Source organism: Centruroides vittatus, unplaced genomic scaffold, assembly GCF_030686945.1.
Source record: "Centruroides vittatus isolate TY-2023 unplaced genomic scaffold, ASM3068694v2 contig_1309, whole genome shotgun sequence".
Classification (NCBI taxonomy): domain Eukaryota; kingdom Metazoa; phylum Arthropoda; class Arachnida; order Scorpiones; family Buthidae; genus Centruroides; species Centruroides vittatus.
In genome coordinates, this window is record NW_027120832.1 from 708,818 (window position 1) to 727,754 (window position 18,937).

At 32.4% G+C, this 18,937-nt stretch overlaps 1 protein-coding gene across 3 annotated transcripts in view; it reads right to left on the reverse strand.

Moving 5' to 3' along the window:
* Nucleotides 1-18,937, reverse strand: part of LOC136989914 (solute carrier family 12 member 6-like) — a 149,531-nt gene that overhangs the window by 81,132 nt on the left and 49,462 nt on the right. For all 3 annotated transcript variants that reach the window (XM_067288228.1, XM_067288220.1, XM_067288236.1), the window contains 3 exons: nucleotides 9,920-10,050; nucleotides 3,645-3,880; nucleotides 2,434-2,660 (listed from right to left, as the gene is read on the reverse strand). In XM_067288228.1, the coding sequence (XP_067144329.1) occupies nucleotides 2,434-2,660; nucleotides 3,645-3,880; nucleotides 9,920-10,050 (594 nt within the window). The remainder of the gene's footprint in view (nucleotides 1-2,433; nucleotides 2,661-3,644; nucleotides 3,881-9,919; nucleotides 10,051-18,937) is intronic.

Sequence of the window (18,937 nt, forward strand, 5' to 3'; positions counted from 1 at the left end):
ATTTCTGCAGTTTGTCTTCTTTCTAATGATGCAAAATATTCATGTAATGCCAAAAGTGCTTTCTTCTATCTTATTGTAATTTTATCCAAAAATGCAAAAATAAACATATCAAATTTCAAAAACTCAGTGTGAATTATCTCAAGTTACATCTATTAACATCCAATTTGTTCAAAATTTGAGAGGAAGGTGTTATTTTTAAGGTCAGAGTTGATTGTCAGTGCAGCCTGCACTGACTAACTATACTACTAACTAATATCAAAAGTCACTACTTGTTTTATTGACTTGTAAATGAAAACTTTCTCCAATCAGCTAAATTACAATGTTATCATTTTATTGTACTAGGAAGAATGTTTTAACATTTACAGTGGAACCTCGCCTAATGAGCACCTCACACAATAAGTATTTTGCATAACGAGCAAAACAAATTGTAAAAATTTGTCTCACTTAACAAACGATGTTTCGCATAATGAGTGACGAGGAGAGGGAGAGTCCCGAATTGTGTGCATGCTCTATCAGTCTATGTTTAGCACTCGTTCTGCTAGCATCTTAGTGTCACTTGTGGTCACATATTTTTCCAAACTTGTGTTCACACATATTACTTATAAACATCAAACAAACAAAGCCCATTATATAATTAACATTCCAAATGATATGCCAAATTCTTAGGCTATGTAAAGGCTATAATTAAATAATAGAAATTAATTAATTTGACTAGAGGTAGGCAGTTATGCTTCCATCTCGTATTAAATTTAATAATTATAAACAGTTAATTTTTAATTCAGACATTTCTAAAATTTAATATGAGAATATCCGGTCAAATTAATTAACTTCTATTATTTAATTATAGCCTTTACATAGCCCAAGAATTTGGCATATCGTTTGGAGTGTTTATCAAACATATTATCTATGACTTTTTTTGTATTCTGCAAATTGAATTCTCATTTCAGGTTGGTTCATTTTGTGCTAGAAGAAAAGATGATGATGATGATTCACACTCCTTAATTTAACAATGTTTATTGTATAAATTTCTTTGAATAAATATTATACATAAAATATTTAAGTATTTTTTCCGGTGTGGAACGCATTACCATATGTTACATTAATTTCTACAAGAAAACTTGTTTCACTTAACGAGTACTTCGCATTACGAATACGACTCTGGAACAAATTATGCTCATTAAGCGAGGTTCCACTGTACTTAACTACTAGTTTTGTTATATCTGATTAATTTTATTTTTTAGTCATGGTTTAACTGGCGTGCTGGTCTCCCCCGATTATCTGTGGCATACCAGTCAATCTGTGAAAATATGGTACAAGGTTCTTCAAACATTCCATTCTTGAATATTGAAACACTTCAACAACGTGAAAACAGGTGTTAGAAGTAGACTGAAAGTATTTGCTTGTGTTCATGCTTTCAAGTTTGTGTTAATTTTTTTATTGTACTACTGGGAGAAACTTAAAGTTAGTGTGTTTGTTATTTTATTTATATACTTGCCTGGTTTCTGGAAGTGAGAATAATTTTTGTTGTAGCTTTAGTGAATTATTACAGATGGCCAAAATGAGGAAAGTAAATATAAACAATATTATCAAATTGCTTGAATCTATTTTTATAAGATTTGGTTATCCAAAGAAGTTAACTTCTAATAACAGATCTGTTTAGAACAAACAGGAACGAAAATGTCACATGCTTGACTCAGTGAATGAAAGAAAGTCCTCAATCTGCAACAGGCATTCCATTATTATGAACTGTAATTATGTTTGCCTTTAAAAAGTTGAATTAGCTAAAAAGCTAGTATAGTTAATTTAATAAAGTAAATAATACACCTTTAACAGAGAATAACACTGAAAAAAAAAAAAAAAAAAATATTTTCAAGCCAGTTTGTCTCTCACCAAAATCTTACCTATGTTAAAGGTGTATTGCTTGCTTTATTTATATTTGGTTTTATCTGAGTTGATTGAGTTACCTTAGCCTGTGGGAAAAATCCTGTTTTATACACCAACTACAAGGTAAAATTGTGTAGACATTTTGGCATAAAATAAACTTTTGTTAAAGTTTGAATGAAGAATAAATGTTACAAATTGACTGTTACATACAATAACATTCCTAACCAAGAACTGCCTTAGGGAGCACCTAAGAATATAGTGGCAGCCAACAAGTTAAAAAAAAAAAAATTTAATCAATAAAACCCACAAAGAAATCTCCTTAAAAGACTTTAATTTTTATTTCATCAGAGAAATTTTTCAATCCATCTAGCTTAAAAATGTGGTTAACAGAATAACAACATAATAGAATGGATTTTACTCTCTTGTCATAAACCAGCTGCTGAAGAACTAAGATAATTTTAAAATATTTCAAATAAAATAAAAATTATAAACTATTACGTTTAAATCTACTTTTTGTGATTTTGATTTTAATTCTGAAATTTTACTTACCCATCAAAACTCCACTGGCAAGACCAGGTAAAGCATCAACATATTTTACTTCATTTTCTTCAAAATATGGATCACATGTATAACCTATATTTTGTGTAGAATTTGCAGCTGTCACATTAGAACAATACAGATAAAATAAAGAGTTGCTGATATTCTTTTCTTTGGTGCATTCATACTCAACACCCAAGTATATACTGGAAAGAATACGATCTCCTAAAACACAAAATCTAGAGAAAAACAAAACAAAAAATACATATATTCATATATAATTTAAAAGAAATTTAAATTAAACTAATCAGATAAATACAAAAAGTATAAATATTTAATTATTCAGAAAGTTCTGATTATTTTACACTATAATCATTAATTAAATGGTATCAAATGGATGTAGGTGTATACTCTAGTTTTCTGAATTAAAATTAAAGCTGTTGGTAATGTTTTTAAACATTAAAATATTTATTCAGAAAATTAATTTTAAGTTTCTAAGTTTTGTTTTCATCCTCCTTTAGACACCACATTTTCACCTAGTGGTCAATTTTGAACTATTTTTTATATTGCAGAAATGGTCTATAACATATATACCAAGTTTCATCAAAATCTGATAAGCAGAACAGGCTCTAGAGAGGTTTGAACAGGGTCAATTTAATTATAACCACCATGCATGTACATTAAAACAAACTATAACACTTCGCTGTTGTAATGTTGTACTGACTAAAAGCGTACATTTTGTGATAGTTTTATTGACCATTGCATAGCATCCCTTATAAGTGCTGTGTGGTCATTATTTTTGTAATTGTTGAATTTCTTTTATTCTCTTAAAATTTATTTCCACCATATCTCTTCATTCCACTCAAAGTTTACACTTTCTTCCACTTAAAGTTTGGTTACTCTCTCATGGATCAGGTGAAGTTAAAAACAAAATGGAAACATCACAAATATGGAACTGGGCAAAACATACATGGACAACATGTACATCCAGGACTCCAATATATCACATGCAAGTTGTCTATAACTGAACTGATATTAACATTGTTGTAATAAATCAAATTTAAACTAATTATCAAACTAAAAAACATAATTTCAATTATTGGATGTGATATTAAATATTTTATTTTATAAAATACTAAAAATAAACCTTACATATTAAACCTTATCATTTTCAAATCAATAATTATTATTTTCATCTAACGTTTCAAAATTGTTATACTCACCTCAAATTATCCCTTCCGTAAGTATTTACAAAAACACCAATATATACACAAATAATGGACACTATTACACAAAAAAGTGCAACAGGTGCTAATTTACTGACAAAAGCAACTCCAATGAAAACCATAATTCCAATTATAACAAGAAGAATTGTCCCATATGTACGAAAATTGTGGTACATAATTTCTTGGTCTTCTTTAAAATCCCCATATAATGATAATGATGGAGCCAAATAAATCTAAAATATAAAACAACAAAAAGTTTAATAATAGTCATAAATATTTAGTTCAATCAAACATGCAAAATACTTTAATTTAACAATGATTGTATATAAATCAATCTGGTAAAGTAAACATATCAGTCTAAAGAATATAACACCCTCTTATCCAGCAAAATCATATTACTCAAATCTTTACAAATGTTTTCAACCTAAATTAATAAGTCTTCAGTAAGCCACAAGTCTCACAAAGATCATATTCAGATATGGAATGTTTAAAAAAGAACAGATTTAAAAAGGCATTTGGTACAACCAAAATTTTTATCAATTCAAATGTTCAATGTTAACAATGTTAGCTTGCTAGAATGTATAAAGGAATGTTTTGCCTGGTTATTAAGAGTTATAATAGGTTTTCCATTCAGTTGAAATTGTTCCACATCCTCATAGATAATGCATTTTCCCTTACTTGTAAATTTAAAAATTTTCAGTTGCTCAAGTGCTTTTAATGCTTGTGTTTATTTTATCTTTCATGTAAAAATCTGCCTGTGGCATCAATACACTCTAATTCTCAAGCAAACCTCCCATCTAATGCTAGAATCTTATGTGGTTCTTAAACAAGGAACACATTGTGGGGTTCCTGCAATAGCCTACTTTAGCTGGTAACTTCCTCACTATCAGTAATCTTTATACCAGGGATGTCCAACCCACGACAAAAATAAATGAAAATGTACCTAACAAATTTAGGGTGCAGCCCACTGCACCCTAAATTTGTTACGTACATTTTCATTTATTTTTGTAAAGTATGTCATAAAAATTATTCTCGTTTCACTGGATACACTTTGATATCATAATGACGTAACTGGTGCTATTTTCTAGCACATACAATACTACCCCACATGAACAACATACTGTTGTGCATGTGGGGTAGTATTGTGAATTGTGCACAACATACTGTTGTGAACAATTCTTTTCATGCATAAAAAACATTGAAACTGCTGAAAGAAATAGGTCGAGTGATTCCCATTTAACTGACATTCTTAGAATTAAAACTAGTACCATAAAAGCAGATTTTGATAATACTATAAAAGAAGGCAATGTCAAAAATCATGTTGATTTTATTTTTATTTTGTGCGAGTATAATTTTTTTTTTTACTGTCAATAATACAGTAGTACCTGAATGTATGCTGAACGTACCTAAATTTTTAATTTGGCCCATTAGGAAAAAAGGTTGGACAACCCTGCTTTATACCATATATTTCTTAACCTTCTGTTTTACCCAACAACTTTGATGTTCTTGTCTCCTTCTTTATGTTGAATATTATGCCATCTCCTAGAGATAATTTATTATACAAGTTTCTTAGGGTACTTCGCAGAAGGACTTACATAGTTTTGTATCTGCATGTCATTGGGGATATGAATTTCATGAATCATTGCAGATCTGTGATTTGACAGGAGATTAGTGACTATCACATTATCAGACCAAGAATATTTAACAGGGAGATGCAGATGTATTAAAATAAAAGGATAAAGGGATGCAAAGTCAAGCATGACTTTGCATCCCTTTATTCTTTTATTTTAATACATCTTTGCTTTTGCTAATTGGATGTTTTACTGGATAATATAAAGCATTCTGCCTTCTACCACCAACAAATATTAGAACTTGGACACATGGCATAATACACTCATTGCCATAGAAATTAGTGCACCAAGTAGGAGTTGTTGTAATTGAATGAAACTGTAGTACATGTGTGAGTGTAACAGTGATATACCCTGTACATAAGTCAATACAAAATGAAAGCAAAAGAATCATTTATTAATGGCTGTGATAGTGTCCCAAGCCTGGGCATCTTGTGTGCAATCTCTCTCTCTCTCATGATTCCAACTGGTTCCAACACCTCCTCATAGTGTTGTCAGAATGGTCTAGGTGACAAGATATTCAGCAATATGATCATGTGGCTTCTCTCAACCCAATGATTCTCCTCTCAAACTCGATTAGTTGTTCATATGATCTTCAATTGTGATGTGAAGGCATCTCTAGAGCATCCCTCTGCAACAGCTGAACTACAGACAGGATAGGATACCTTTGTGCATTTTTTTACAGGTCAAGGGGGATGCACTTTAATGCCCTTTGCTGGCATTATGCAATGAGCCATCATGCTATAACTAATCATTTCCATAACTGCTTGAGACTTATCTGCAGGCAAAGTTTCACAGCGTTACAATAACTTCTTCTTGGTGTGTGAATTTTTATGAAAATGAGTGTATTTATTTTTTTTCAAGTACAACAATCAGACATAACTACAGAATAGGGATGTTCCTATGAGAAGCAACCTTTCTGCAGATTTGGGAGTTGTTCATATAGGCCCTAGAGAAAACAATCCTGAATTTCTCCCACAAATATTTCTTTATGCATTTATGGTGTATTGGTTATCTGGTAACATATACCTAATATTACAGAATTTATCAGACAGATAGCAGCAATAGGTTTGGACTCACCCTAAAACTTGATTATAAGGTAGCACATTTCTTAAATTTGAACATTATCCTAAAAGATAAACTTGTTAATATAAATAAAATTATATAATCAGCATTACACATTTAAACTTTCTGCATTTCAGACTTCCATTAAAAGGACTTTTTCTCATTGTTCTAACATTTTAGATTCACAGAGGGTAATAAGATACATTGAAGGAAATATACACCCATAACTGCTGTCTGGGTGTATATTTGCTTAATATTGGATTTTAATTGATGTGTATATTTGTATATCTATACCTTGCCAGGATTGCAATGGCTGACTGAGTGCCTCAAGTGGATGTTTCTGGCCGAGTGCACGATTGCATCTCCAGTCGGCATCATAATAACCATCAATGGTTATATCTTAATTAAACTTATATATACTGGAAGAGGAGATTGGACCAAAGGTCCAGGTAGCGTAACTGGCAATGCACCTGCACAGTAAGCAGGAGTTGCAAGTTCAAGTCCAGCTTCAGGACAATTCTTTTCTTCCAGTTTAATGTAAATTAATTAATTAAATATTATAATTATTAACTTTAATACAAGATGGTGCCTAACGCCTCCCTCTAGTGCCAAATTCACTTCTAATTTATAATCATTATATCCAAATTTAGCCTGATCATTTATGGCAGTTATGGGTGTATATTTGCTTAATATCAGGTTTTGATTGATGTGTATACAGTAGAGCGTCGTTTATCCGAAAGCCAGTCAACCGAAACCTTTCCAGTCGGACTGTGTCATGCTGAATCAAACATTTTCGATACTAAGTTAACTTCTAAAGTACAATTTTTTGTTTTTATATTTTTCAAAATATTTATCTTGTTTGTGCAAAATAAAGAAATAACTTTTAATGATACAATAGCCTCAATTATTATTATAAAAATTTTCGTTAGGCTTAAAATCAATGAAGATTCAACATGAAGCAACACGCAACAGAGAAAAATTTCAACATCAGATAGGTTAATATATTTTTTCGTACATAATCAGTTATCCCAAAAAATCAGTTATCTGAACAACCCTAGTCCCCAATTGATTCGGATAAACGATGGCTCTACTGTATTTGCATATTAATACATTGACAGATTGACATTGACACAGATTAATACATTGACATGGGTACTCTAAAATAATTTGAAAAATATTATTAAAATGAATTAGATATTACATTTGTTATATGAGTTTCTTAAAGTACAATTTTATTTATTATAAGATTATAAATTCACACTGTTCTTTTAGGTAGTTAAATGTTTTAGGCCACCTTCAGTTACAGAAATTTTTGCATGAAACATTGAATGTTATAGAACCCCAGGTCAGTTCTTTTATTTCAGAAGGTTCTAAATTATTTAATAAATTATTAAAATTATAATTATTAATTTAGTTAAGAGATGATGCCTAACACCTCCCTCTAGTGACAAATTACTTTATATTAATCATTTAATTAGCCAAATTCTAGCCTGATCATTCAGGCAATTGTTGGTTGTTTCTACATATACTCATCAGGCTTTATTTATTATTATATTATATTATATTTTATATATATACACACCTCACTGGGTAAAACGTTAGCTGGCTGAGTGCCATAGTGAGATGTTCTTAGGCCGTGGACCCCAAGCCAGTGCTATGAGTAACCGAGTAAGGTTATATCCAAATTTTAAAAAATTGTAGATTATAAATTCCAACTATTGTCCCTTCTGCCTGTCCTTCCTTAACCTTGAGAAAGAAGTTAGATGAAAGTTGAGACCAGACATGGAAAGTTTAAGGGCAGGAGGTCCAGATTAACTATATAAAAACTTCTGGTTTGGAACAGAAGTAGCATTACTTTGATTCAAAAATGTTCCCTGAACACAGATAATAACCAACATGACTCTATTGGTAACATGAAAAGTATGATTTACAAGGGCAAGACCACCCCTAAAAAAATTGAAAATATGACAAAAAGTTGCAGCCTGGCATTGTGACAGTAAATAAATAATCATTCATTAGAATTAGTTTGGTTTATTTGCGGTAACATGACATGTGAGCAATCTGTCGAGGCAATGCATCCCGGGATGACTAAGCTGGAACATATTTAGGTGTTACTAATGTGAAGAAAATCCAAAAAACTCCACATGGCCAGTCTGTTGGCCTACTAAGTAATTACTGGTGTTTGGTTGTTTTATGCACTCAGCTACTGTAGGGCATTTGTTAGATGTAGGAAATTAAATACTTAAATAGTTAATATAGACTTTTCACAGAGTAACACTGTTTATTCCACGCAGGTAAGTGCTATATGCTACCTGTTGCAGTAATGATATATCGTGTCTATTTTGCACTATATCATTGTTGCAGTAATTAAGTGAATATAATATATATTTTTTAAAATTATATTTTTTTTATAAGAATTATATTTAGTTTATTATTTTGTTAAATTTTTGCCAATAGATGGTGCTATGTGTAAATCAGTAAATTGAATGTAGATAGAAATTAAATGTTTTACAGAAATCAAATATATATTTGGGGGGTGGGATGTATGACATTATCTAAGTTAAAATCATATGTGAATGTAACTGCTGAGTTTTGTAGCAATTGTCAAACGGCCTAAGAGTATATAGCAAACAAACAAACAAACATCCTTATATATATATATTATATTACTACATTTGTATTTTAATAAACTGTCCTTTCCAAGTTAACAAAAGAGTAAAAAAATTTTCTATTGAAAATAACACAAACTTGTTAAAAACATAACATATATACTTCAAGAAAATATATATGTAAAAATTATTAATACAAAAAGACCATTGTAAAATACACATCTGATTCTTAAAAATAAAAATATACAAAATACTAGCATTTAAAACAGTATTTTCTTTCTTGAATTGCTCCTATAAATATTTTATTCATAACAAATAAACTCCAATTTTTCTAATGGAACTAAATTCTGCTTTATTGGAACACAGAAATTTAAATTATTTATCGTTTCTCTAGTAGTCTTGAACAATAAAAACCTATCATCAGGAGAATTTCAGTAGAATATCTTTACAAAAGTCATTTGTAGCAATTCACTTACATGATCATGCCAAACTAACAACAAAGGACCATTGATAACTTACTCTTCTCTCTGCAGGGAAACTAACTCCCCAATCCTATACATATACAGCATTTTATGTTTCTGACAAATTCTAGGAACATAAAATTGTGTTGTCAACACACCTTAGCACAAAAATAATAATTTATAACTCTGATTAAAATCACCAAATGCAAGTAACCGATATCTATCATTCATTAATCACGCATCCACATTTGTTTTTTTTTTTTTTTTTTTTGATAAGCTCAAAATTTCAATTTAAAAAAGTGCACTATCTAAACTAATTATACAGCTTATTTAAGAGCCATTTTCAAGTTGTTGTAGATGTTACCAATTCCAATTTATTTCAATATTACACATTTCGTTTTTTTTTATTAGTTTATTTATTATCATTTCACAATATACAGGCTCAATATGACATCTTTATTATTTAACATTTTGTTTATAACATTAACAAATTTAAGAGGAAAACTCACCAAAAAAATTTCTACCGCTCCAACAATGTACATAGCTCCAGCAAATGTAGTTGCCAAATAAAATAAAATTCCAACTGCTCCGCCAAATTCAGGACCAAGAGAACGAGAAATCATAAAATATGATCCACCCGCTGTTAAAAAGAAAATACATGTTTAAAATGATATGTTAGTATATATACATTATATTTACATTTTTAATTTACTTAGTTCTCTTAGAGATGTACTGTACATACAGTACATTGCATAGAAATATTACATTATATTACACCACATTAGTGTTATGTACTTGACATTTTTACTTTGTTTGAAGAATATAAATATGGTCAATTAAAGTGTCACTCATCTATCTTTTGTCACAGACATTATATGTATCATATAAAACCTATAAAGAAGAAAGTATATGGCCTTTTTGATTATATTAAGTTCATAAAGATGAAATATTTTGACAACAGTTAAAACTTTTTGTAAGTACTGCATTGAAGTAGGGACATGTGAATAGATTGAAAATGGCAACATTTAAAAATACTGAAGAATTTGATCCCAATATGCTGGGCTTTGGGAAAATGTATGAACACTTAAAATTTTATCTATTAATAGACAGTATTGATGACAATAAGAAAAAGTGATTGTTTTAACAGTAGTTATATTGCAGTTTATAAATGTACATCATTGGATCTTTATTTTTATTATTTTCATCATTATTTTTTTTTCTTAGAACTATTAGTACAAAGCTAAAACTAGCAATATTTGCCAGATATAATCATTCACTTTTATAACCACTTTTATAACCACTTAAAAGAGGGTTTTTTGAATGAATAAACCAAAATGTTATGTCCTTCAAATCCAACATTCACCCAAGTTCAAGAATTACTCAGATGATTTTATTCCCAGATATTTTATTTAAATGCATTTCGGATTGGACTTCTTCCTGATCCCTCTTCAGTAAAGGTACTGTCTATAACAGAGTTTACATCAGTCAGAGTAACAATCCAATGATTGATACTGTAATTGATATTGGAGTGTCTCAAATATTGGTGTAAATTTTGTCACAGATTGTACCTTTACTGAAGAGGGATTGGCATTCTTGTTGATCCAAAATGCATATATACTCAATGTAACATACATAAAAATTATATCAATAATGTATAGTTTGATTTTGTTATATAATATAATTCCAGGTTACCAGGTGTTTTAAAAATCTTATATTGTAAATAGTGGTAGAACCTTTACAAACAAATATATTGGGACGTGAGGACAAAAAGTTTGAGAAATGCTTATCTAAACAACATGCTGACATGCTTAACATTTAATAAATTTTTTTGTATTGAATATGGCATCCAATAAAATTAGAACTTACTAAAAACAACACTACAAACCAAGTAAAACGCTTTAAAATTGTAAGGTATCTATATTTTACAAAATTTTGTAAACTACCTTTTAATGTTTAAATGTTAAGTAAATGTCACACTGAATATGATGCATGGAAAAAGATTTCATATGAAAAGAAAGAGAAAGGAAAACTTAAAGATTAGAACAAATATTATGATGAATGTGATGCAAAATGAAACTTTAAAAAGAATTATAAATAAAAAAAACTGAATAAGGAACAAAGAATGCCCAAAATGCATTTGCCTAAATAAAAAACAGTAATTTGAGTTGGAATATGGCTTCTTAAAACTATAATACTATAAAACTACAGATATATATAAATAAACCAGCAATGAGTTGCTCAACTTTCCTGGTAACATTTAAAATTTTGCTATGCCATCCATTATCATATTTTATTAAAAAAACTTATTATTTTTTTTAACTATTATAAAATAGCAAAAAGGGTAGAATGAGTTTTATAAAAAAAAAGTATAAATGTTAATAAAGAGTAAAATCATCATTAAGTCTGACTATACTAGAGATACACACGACCTCCTTTATCTCCTCAATCCCTTGACCTTTAACCATCAAAATTTAACAGCATCAATGCCCCTCATATAAAAGGCACCATGACAAATTTCATTACTTAATCTTTACCACATCCTGAGATATTAAACAAAATAGATGCCAACACACAGAATTTTTTGTCTTTTTTTTTACTTTTTTGTATTCAGGAGGTCTCAAAATGTGGAGATTTGCAAAACACTTGAAGAGTCAAATTTGACACAATTCCAATACTTTCCCTTGTTATGTATATATGACAGCTGAGAAAGTAAAATTTAAATGAATAGCACCATTTAAGTTGACCTTAAAATAAACGGAAATGAAATTGTCATTAAAATAACACTGAATCTAGATACTCAATATTAAATAAGAGTATACTTCTGAAATACTGATCCACAAGAGTATTAAATAAAGATAATATAATAATAATAAGAACTTGGACCCAAAGCAAATTATTATGATATATGGAAGTATTAGTTAAAAAGGAAGCCATTAAAAAGAAACTTCATTTATTTGCAATTAAAGGAAATGAATCTTGTCTGATTAATCACTCCTGGTTTGAGCCATTACAAATCAACCTATATCTTATCCTGATATTAGACTAGTCACTATCAGATCACCAATGATTTAAAATCTAGTAAAATATGAACAAGAACTATTTGAACCAGAATTAGAGTGGTGTTTATAATGAATTAATAAACTTGTAAAACAGATTGATTCTAGAAGTCACTTATCTTTATTTATTTAGATCTTTCAGACAGTTTACCATCTCTGAAGATGGTAAACTATCTGAAAGATCTTAATAAATAAAGATAAGTGACTTCAAAATCAACTATATAAACAAGTGAAAACTTAACAAAATACACAAATTATTACATAAATTATTCTCCTTCTATGATTTTAACAATTCATAATGCAGTTTAATCAAAAACTGCATTCTATCTCATGTCATGGATGGAAACCAATTACTTAAAAGACAACAACAGATTACTGGTTAATATCCATAAGACTTCTAAACCAATAACTAAAAAACCAGCAAAACAAACACTCACTTGAAAAGCAAATGTTTTCATCCATTTATAAAAGATCATCATCAAGCTGGTGTTCCAACATGGACTCACATAATTTTCAAATGGATCATAAAATTTACCTTGCTGCTGCTGACAAGGGGATACATTACCATTGCTGACTGGAGGAAATGCTTTATATACACTTCTCAAAAGTAAAATTGCAACACACATAGCCACATGCAATATGCAGGACAGGTAGAGGTAACAAAGATATGCAAATGAGTTTGCATACACATTGGGTCATGTGGTACCCACTTTTAGACTATAAAGACCAGCAGCCAGCTTTGACATTAAACAATGTCAGCAACAGTTTGCAGTAACCAAACTCTCAAAAAAGCATAGAAAATGCCTTAAAAAAACAGCAATTGGAATACACCAGTTAACGTCTGGGGAACAAGACCATATCCTAGAGCTGCACAATGTGTGCAGTTGCCACATGTGTTGGGCATGATATGAGTACCATTCAGCAATGGGCACAAGAATATCTGTGAACATGCCAAAGAAGAAATGGGCCCATGGAGTCAAGACCCATTTGCCACATGACATCCAAAGCTGTCTGCCACCATCAACAGGTGCATCTATGTCCTCTCAAATCACTCTCAGTAGGTTACATGAAGTCAGGCTGAACGTACAACAACTGGCAGCACAAATGCCATTAACTACTTGACATGGGGCTGCATGCCTGGTATGGTGTTTTCATCATTGCAAATGGACCACTGAATAGCATTGTAAAATAGTATTAACACACTTCATGCCAACGTAAAGTAAAGAATAATTAACACATTTGTGTTGCGGCGTTACTAACAGTTATTTGAAATATTTCACATATAAACGCAAGTACTTTCAACAACTTACGGTTGTCATCTTCAGGCGAAATCGAATACTGTGATTTTTGAACAAATTAGCTTTTTTAACAGACTATTTAAAGTACGTAAAGCACGTGCGTGGAATTCATTAAACATATTGAGACGTAATAAATATTATGGATGTAAAAACATGCTGTTATAACGTACTACTCCTAATATAAAATATAGATAGAGGTGCCGTATTAGTGGTGTACCTAACGGAGACAATTTATAATCTAGATTGTTTAAATAATGTTACCCATAATTGCGGAATTTCTAATGTTGGTGCATTGCATGGTGTTAAGGTGGCTATGTAAAGGCTCTCCCATATGAACACCTCTCTTCGATCATTACAAGGTTTAAGCATTTTTGTATGTCCCCAAAGTGGAAGATAATCTTGATTTAGTACTTTTTTAGCTAACTCTGTTGTTGGTCTATTGTTTCTGATATCTTCTTGGTGTTCGAGAATGCGGGCGTGTAGCATTCTTGGTTGCTCCTATGTAAGAAATTTCTTCCCCTGATAATGTGTGCTTTAGTAAGATTTCGTAAACTCCCGATTTCTCATTTAATAAGTAAATCAGCTACTGGAAAAATAAACTATTAAAAAACAAAAACCTTAATGTTTCCAGTAATAAACACTATTTAATAATAACGTTTTCGACTGTTTTAAATGGCTGTTTTCTGATGACTGATGATGGCTGTTTAAAACAGTCGAAAACGTTATTATTAAATAGTTTTTATTACTGGAAACATTAAGAAAATCTGCCATTACTTCTCTCATTCGGAGAGCGCTCCTCTTACCATCCACCCAAACATTAATAGATAAAGAATTACAACTTATCAACAAGGCAGTACGTAATGCTGGGTATTCTACCTCCAGATTTCTTTATCTTCTTAACCGGGTCAAGAATAAATTATTTCCAAAATCCTTCCTCCGCAACAAAGAACAACTCACTCTAGTACAGCCTCCGATACCGTTTTTCGGCCATTTATCCCTAAAAATAGCACGTATATTTAAAAAACAGGGTTTTCTATTGCCCATAGTCCCTCAACCAACTTTAAGATGTATGTTGTGCAACAAGCGCCGGATAAAGGGGCGGGCAAGCTGGGTAACTGCCCGGGGCACCAAATTTTGAGGGGCGCCGATATAAAAATAAAATATTTTTTTACATTCATTATTTTTTTAGATTTTATAAATTAAAATTGATCATTTTTCATGAGACATCGATTTTTTTAGCAAGCAATAAATTGTTTTTTCTTTAATAATACCAAATAAAGGTCACAACGCTAATTATTTTATTATTGTCAACAGATATAAATAATATTCAATTATTCAAAGAAAACTATTTGTATAGTCAGAATTCATAATAACTCAAAAAAAAGATTAATAGACAAAAACAAAAATTTACTAATTAAAATAATGAAACCTAAGACTTTTTATGGCTTTTATCACACAACATTGATGCAGACAAATGCTTTTTAATCTCTAAAAAGTTTATTTTTATTTATTTTGAAAAGATAATTTGTAATCAGTATCACGTATCACAACAATCTACTCAAAAAATGGACGAGATCAAATTTATAAATTACAAATATCAACAAAATTATGAATAGTCAAAGTGATACTGGCGCCTGTCATACGTCTTAATGGTTAAATAACTTTGTCTTTCTGTAAACTTTGCATTAACAACACTTGCCGTGCTTTAAATAAATAACTTTTTTACACAGTTCTTTATTGTGTAATTTTGATTTTTTGCCTTTTTTTACTTTTTTTTTTAATTTGCAGTAAATTTGTATATTCTTGTATGAAAGGGCGCCAAATTTTGTTTTGCCTGGGGCGCTCAAAACCCTAGAACCAGCCCTGTGTGCAACGATAGAGATTTTCTCACGTTAAATGAGAAATCAGGAGTTTACGAAATCTTACTAAAGCACACATTATCAGGGGAAGAAATTTCTTACATAGGAGCAACCAAGAATGCTACACGCCCGCATTCTCGAACACCAAGAAGATATCAGAAACAATAGACCAACAACAGAGTTAGCTAAAAAAGTACTAAATCAAGATTATCTTCCACTTTGGGGACATACAAAAATGCTTAAACCTTGTAATGATCGAAGAGAGGTGTTCATATGGGAGAGCCTTTACATAGCCACCTTAACACCATGCAATGCACCAACATTAGAAATTCCGCAATTATGGGTAACATTATTTAAACAATCTAGATTATAAATTGTCTCCGTTAGGTACACCACTAATACGGCACCTCTATCTATATTTTATATTAGGAGTAGTACGTTATAACAGCATGTTTTTACATCCATAATATTTATTACGTCTCAATATGTTTAATGAATTCCACGCACGTGCTTTACGTACTTTAAATAGTCTGTTAAAAAAGCTAATTTGTTCAAAAATCACAGTATTCGATTTCGCCTGAAGATGACAACCGTAAGTTGTTGAAAGTACTTGTGTTTATATGTGAAATATTTCAAATAACTGTTAGTAACGCCGCAACACAAATGAGTTAATTATTCTTTGAATAGCATTGAGTATTGTTTATGGATAAATTCCCCCAAGGTAGGAAACTGGCCTTGGCATGTCAGAAGGGTCTAGCTGTGAGAGTCAGGCAAGTTAGAGGATCTGAAGATCCCACTTCGGCCTCAGCCATCGATGGAGTCTTAAGACTCAGGCTTACGGTTCCAGAGGTGTCAGAATACCATGGACCTTGGGTCTGTATATCAGGCCTTAGTGAAACTTGTCCAAAGTGCCGTGTCTCTATCTATAGCTTCTGTCAGGGTTTTGAATATCTCCCCAATCTAGAACCTATCCCTGTTCAGATGAATGGCAATAGAGCTGCATTTTGGCTTAGTGCCATGCAAACTCACATCAAAACAGAGGGGAGACTGATACAGCTGAAGCATAAAAACTATTTTTGATGACACTGTTACTATGGGTTCTTGTAATGGGACCCAGAGAACAGATTCTGTAACTAATACAAACAGGTTTTCCAGGGAGGTCTTGTCTTCAGATAGGATAAGTGAGCATAGTTGTATGGGCTTGTCCAGTGAAAACTGGTAGTCCTCCAATGAAAGCAAAGGCACTTGTGAGTTTATGATGCAGCCGTCACTCAACAGGGGTGCTGCTGAAATGTGGTAAGAACCTTCTGCCTTGGTAGAATGGATCCAAGTCTCCTACTTGGATCCATTCTACCAAGGCAGGTAAATGCAATGGTAAATGCATCTGCTTGTAGCGAGATGATTGCTGTGTCAAAGGCTTTAGCGAGTGAAATCCCTAACTAGCCACAGAGAATGCTGGAACTTTCAGATTCAAACCTTCATCAGTACAGACACTGGAGGCCATGGATCTGACAATCCTTACCCTCTGAAACCTGAGACATGCTTCACAAACTCTCCCGTTCTCTTTGGTGGCACAAGGTTGATGGCTGAATGTATTACAGGCAGACAGATGCAGTCAATCTTGCCCAAAACCCATGGTAGAACAAACCATATAAAGCTCCCTTTGTCTGGTAAATGAGAATCAGTTTCCCAGAAGGAAGACTGGCTGGCCATGGTTGCCATGGTCAGCATGCTGAAGCCAGTGGGACAAGGCGTCATACTCCTGTAACCAAAGTCTTGCTGGTGGCCAAGAGATAGATCCTATAGTTGATTACAGGATCCTGCTAACTGATATCTACCATGATAGGCATTGGGCAGAGCCACTCCCTGGCTTAGGGCCAACTTCCTTATGCCTCAAGAATGGGGTAGTGCTTAAAGATTTATTATTTGCTGAAAGACTGTATCAGCCCTGAAAGCAGATAGGTTTCCTAGTAAAGATAAAGGAATTGTCCAAGCCAAGTAACCAGCTGGGCTAGGGTGACCTTGAGTAGGCAGACATTTAAATGATAACTGTTCCGGCAGCAAGTGAAACCACTTGTGGGGAAGCTCTTAAATGCATACTTCTCAATTCTCAAAAGGATTCTGGATAGTTGCGATAGAGTTGTCTTGATCCCCTTTCTTTTCTTTAATTATATGGTGACAATAAATGGAAAATAGTGAATGTGTTAGGCAGCTGTCAGGTGTGACCGATACACAAAATAGATGCGATACCAATATCATAGCCACAATCAAGAGACAGGCTGCTGAAGGTGCAGTCTGCACCAGTCATCAGGGAGTTGAACCCTGCATAAGCAAAAGCCTTTAACTCAGTGATTCTCAAACTTTCTTGATCCACCGCCCCCTTTGTTCCATAAAGTTATACCCAACGCCTCCTAACCCATTTTCTCTTGTGTGAGAAAGGATTGGAAATATTCTTAGGAAAACCTTTCTATGAATCTCACACTTTGTCCCCATACCATACATTGTTCTCAACATCTGGAAACCATTAAACGCAATGTTTCCTCTTATCAGTTTAACAGAGAAAAGGGAACGGCTGTCAGTGACCCAAACTTTTGCCTTTGGTCACTGTTCAGTACCCCTGCCTCCAGCGCCCCCCTAGATTTACTCACCGCCCACAAGGGGGCCTTATCACCCATTTTGAGAAACGCTGCTTTAACTGATGACTGAAAGAAACAGATAGCTAGGTGATGTGAAAGCATCATTAATTGAAGGGGCCAGAGGAAGCAACTCATCAGACTCTGGCTCAGTCAGATAAATACAACATTGCCACAGCAAGCAAAGAGTGAATGGAAGCCACCCAAGCCTCCTGTAGCAAATGGCAAGACAGCAGTGGCAAGTCGTGGAACCTATGCAATCACCACTGCTACAGGGGTCTCTAAACAGAGCCAAGAGGAGCACAACAGTCATTGCCAGACCCGTGAGGCAGGTACAGTCCACAGAGCACACACTCCTGGTGTACCCCAAGTATGACAACATAAACAGTGACTGAACTCGAAAGCTGCTTAAAATGAACATTAACCTAAAGAAGTTGGACATCAAGATCAAAACCATTCAAAGATCAAAACCATTCAAATCCACAATAACAGAATGCTGATAGAGGTGAAGAGTCAGAACATGATGGAACTTACAAAGGAATTGACAAGGGTCCACCAGCATTAAGAGAGGCAGTCAGTTGCCAACTGCCCCAGAAACACTGGCCACAGATCATATTGTTTGATGTTTCACCAGATATCAAGTGCAAAGGTCTTGCGGATGCCATCTGTGTGCAAAATAAC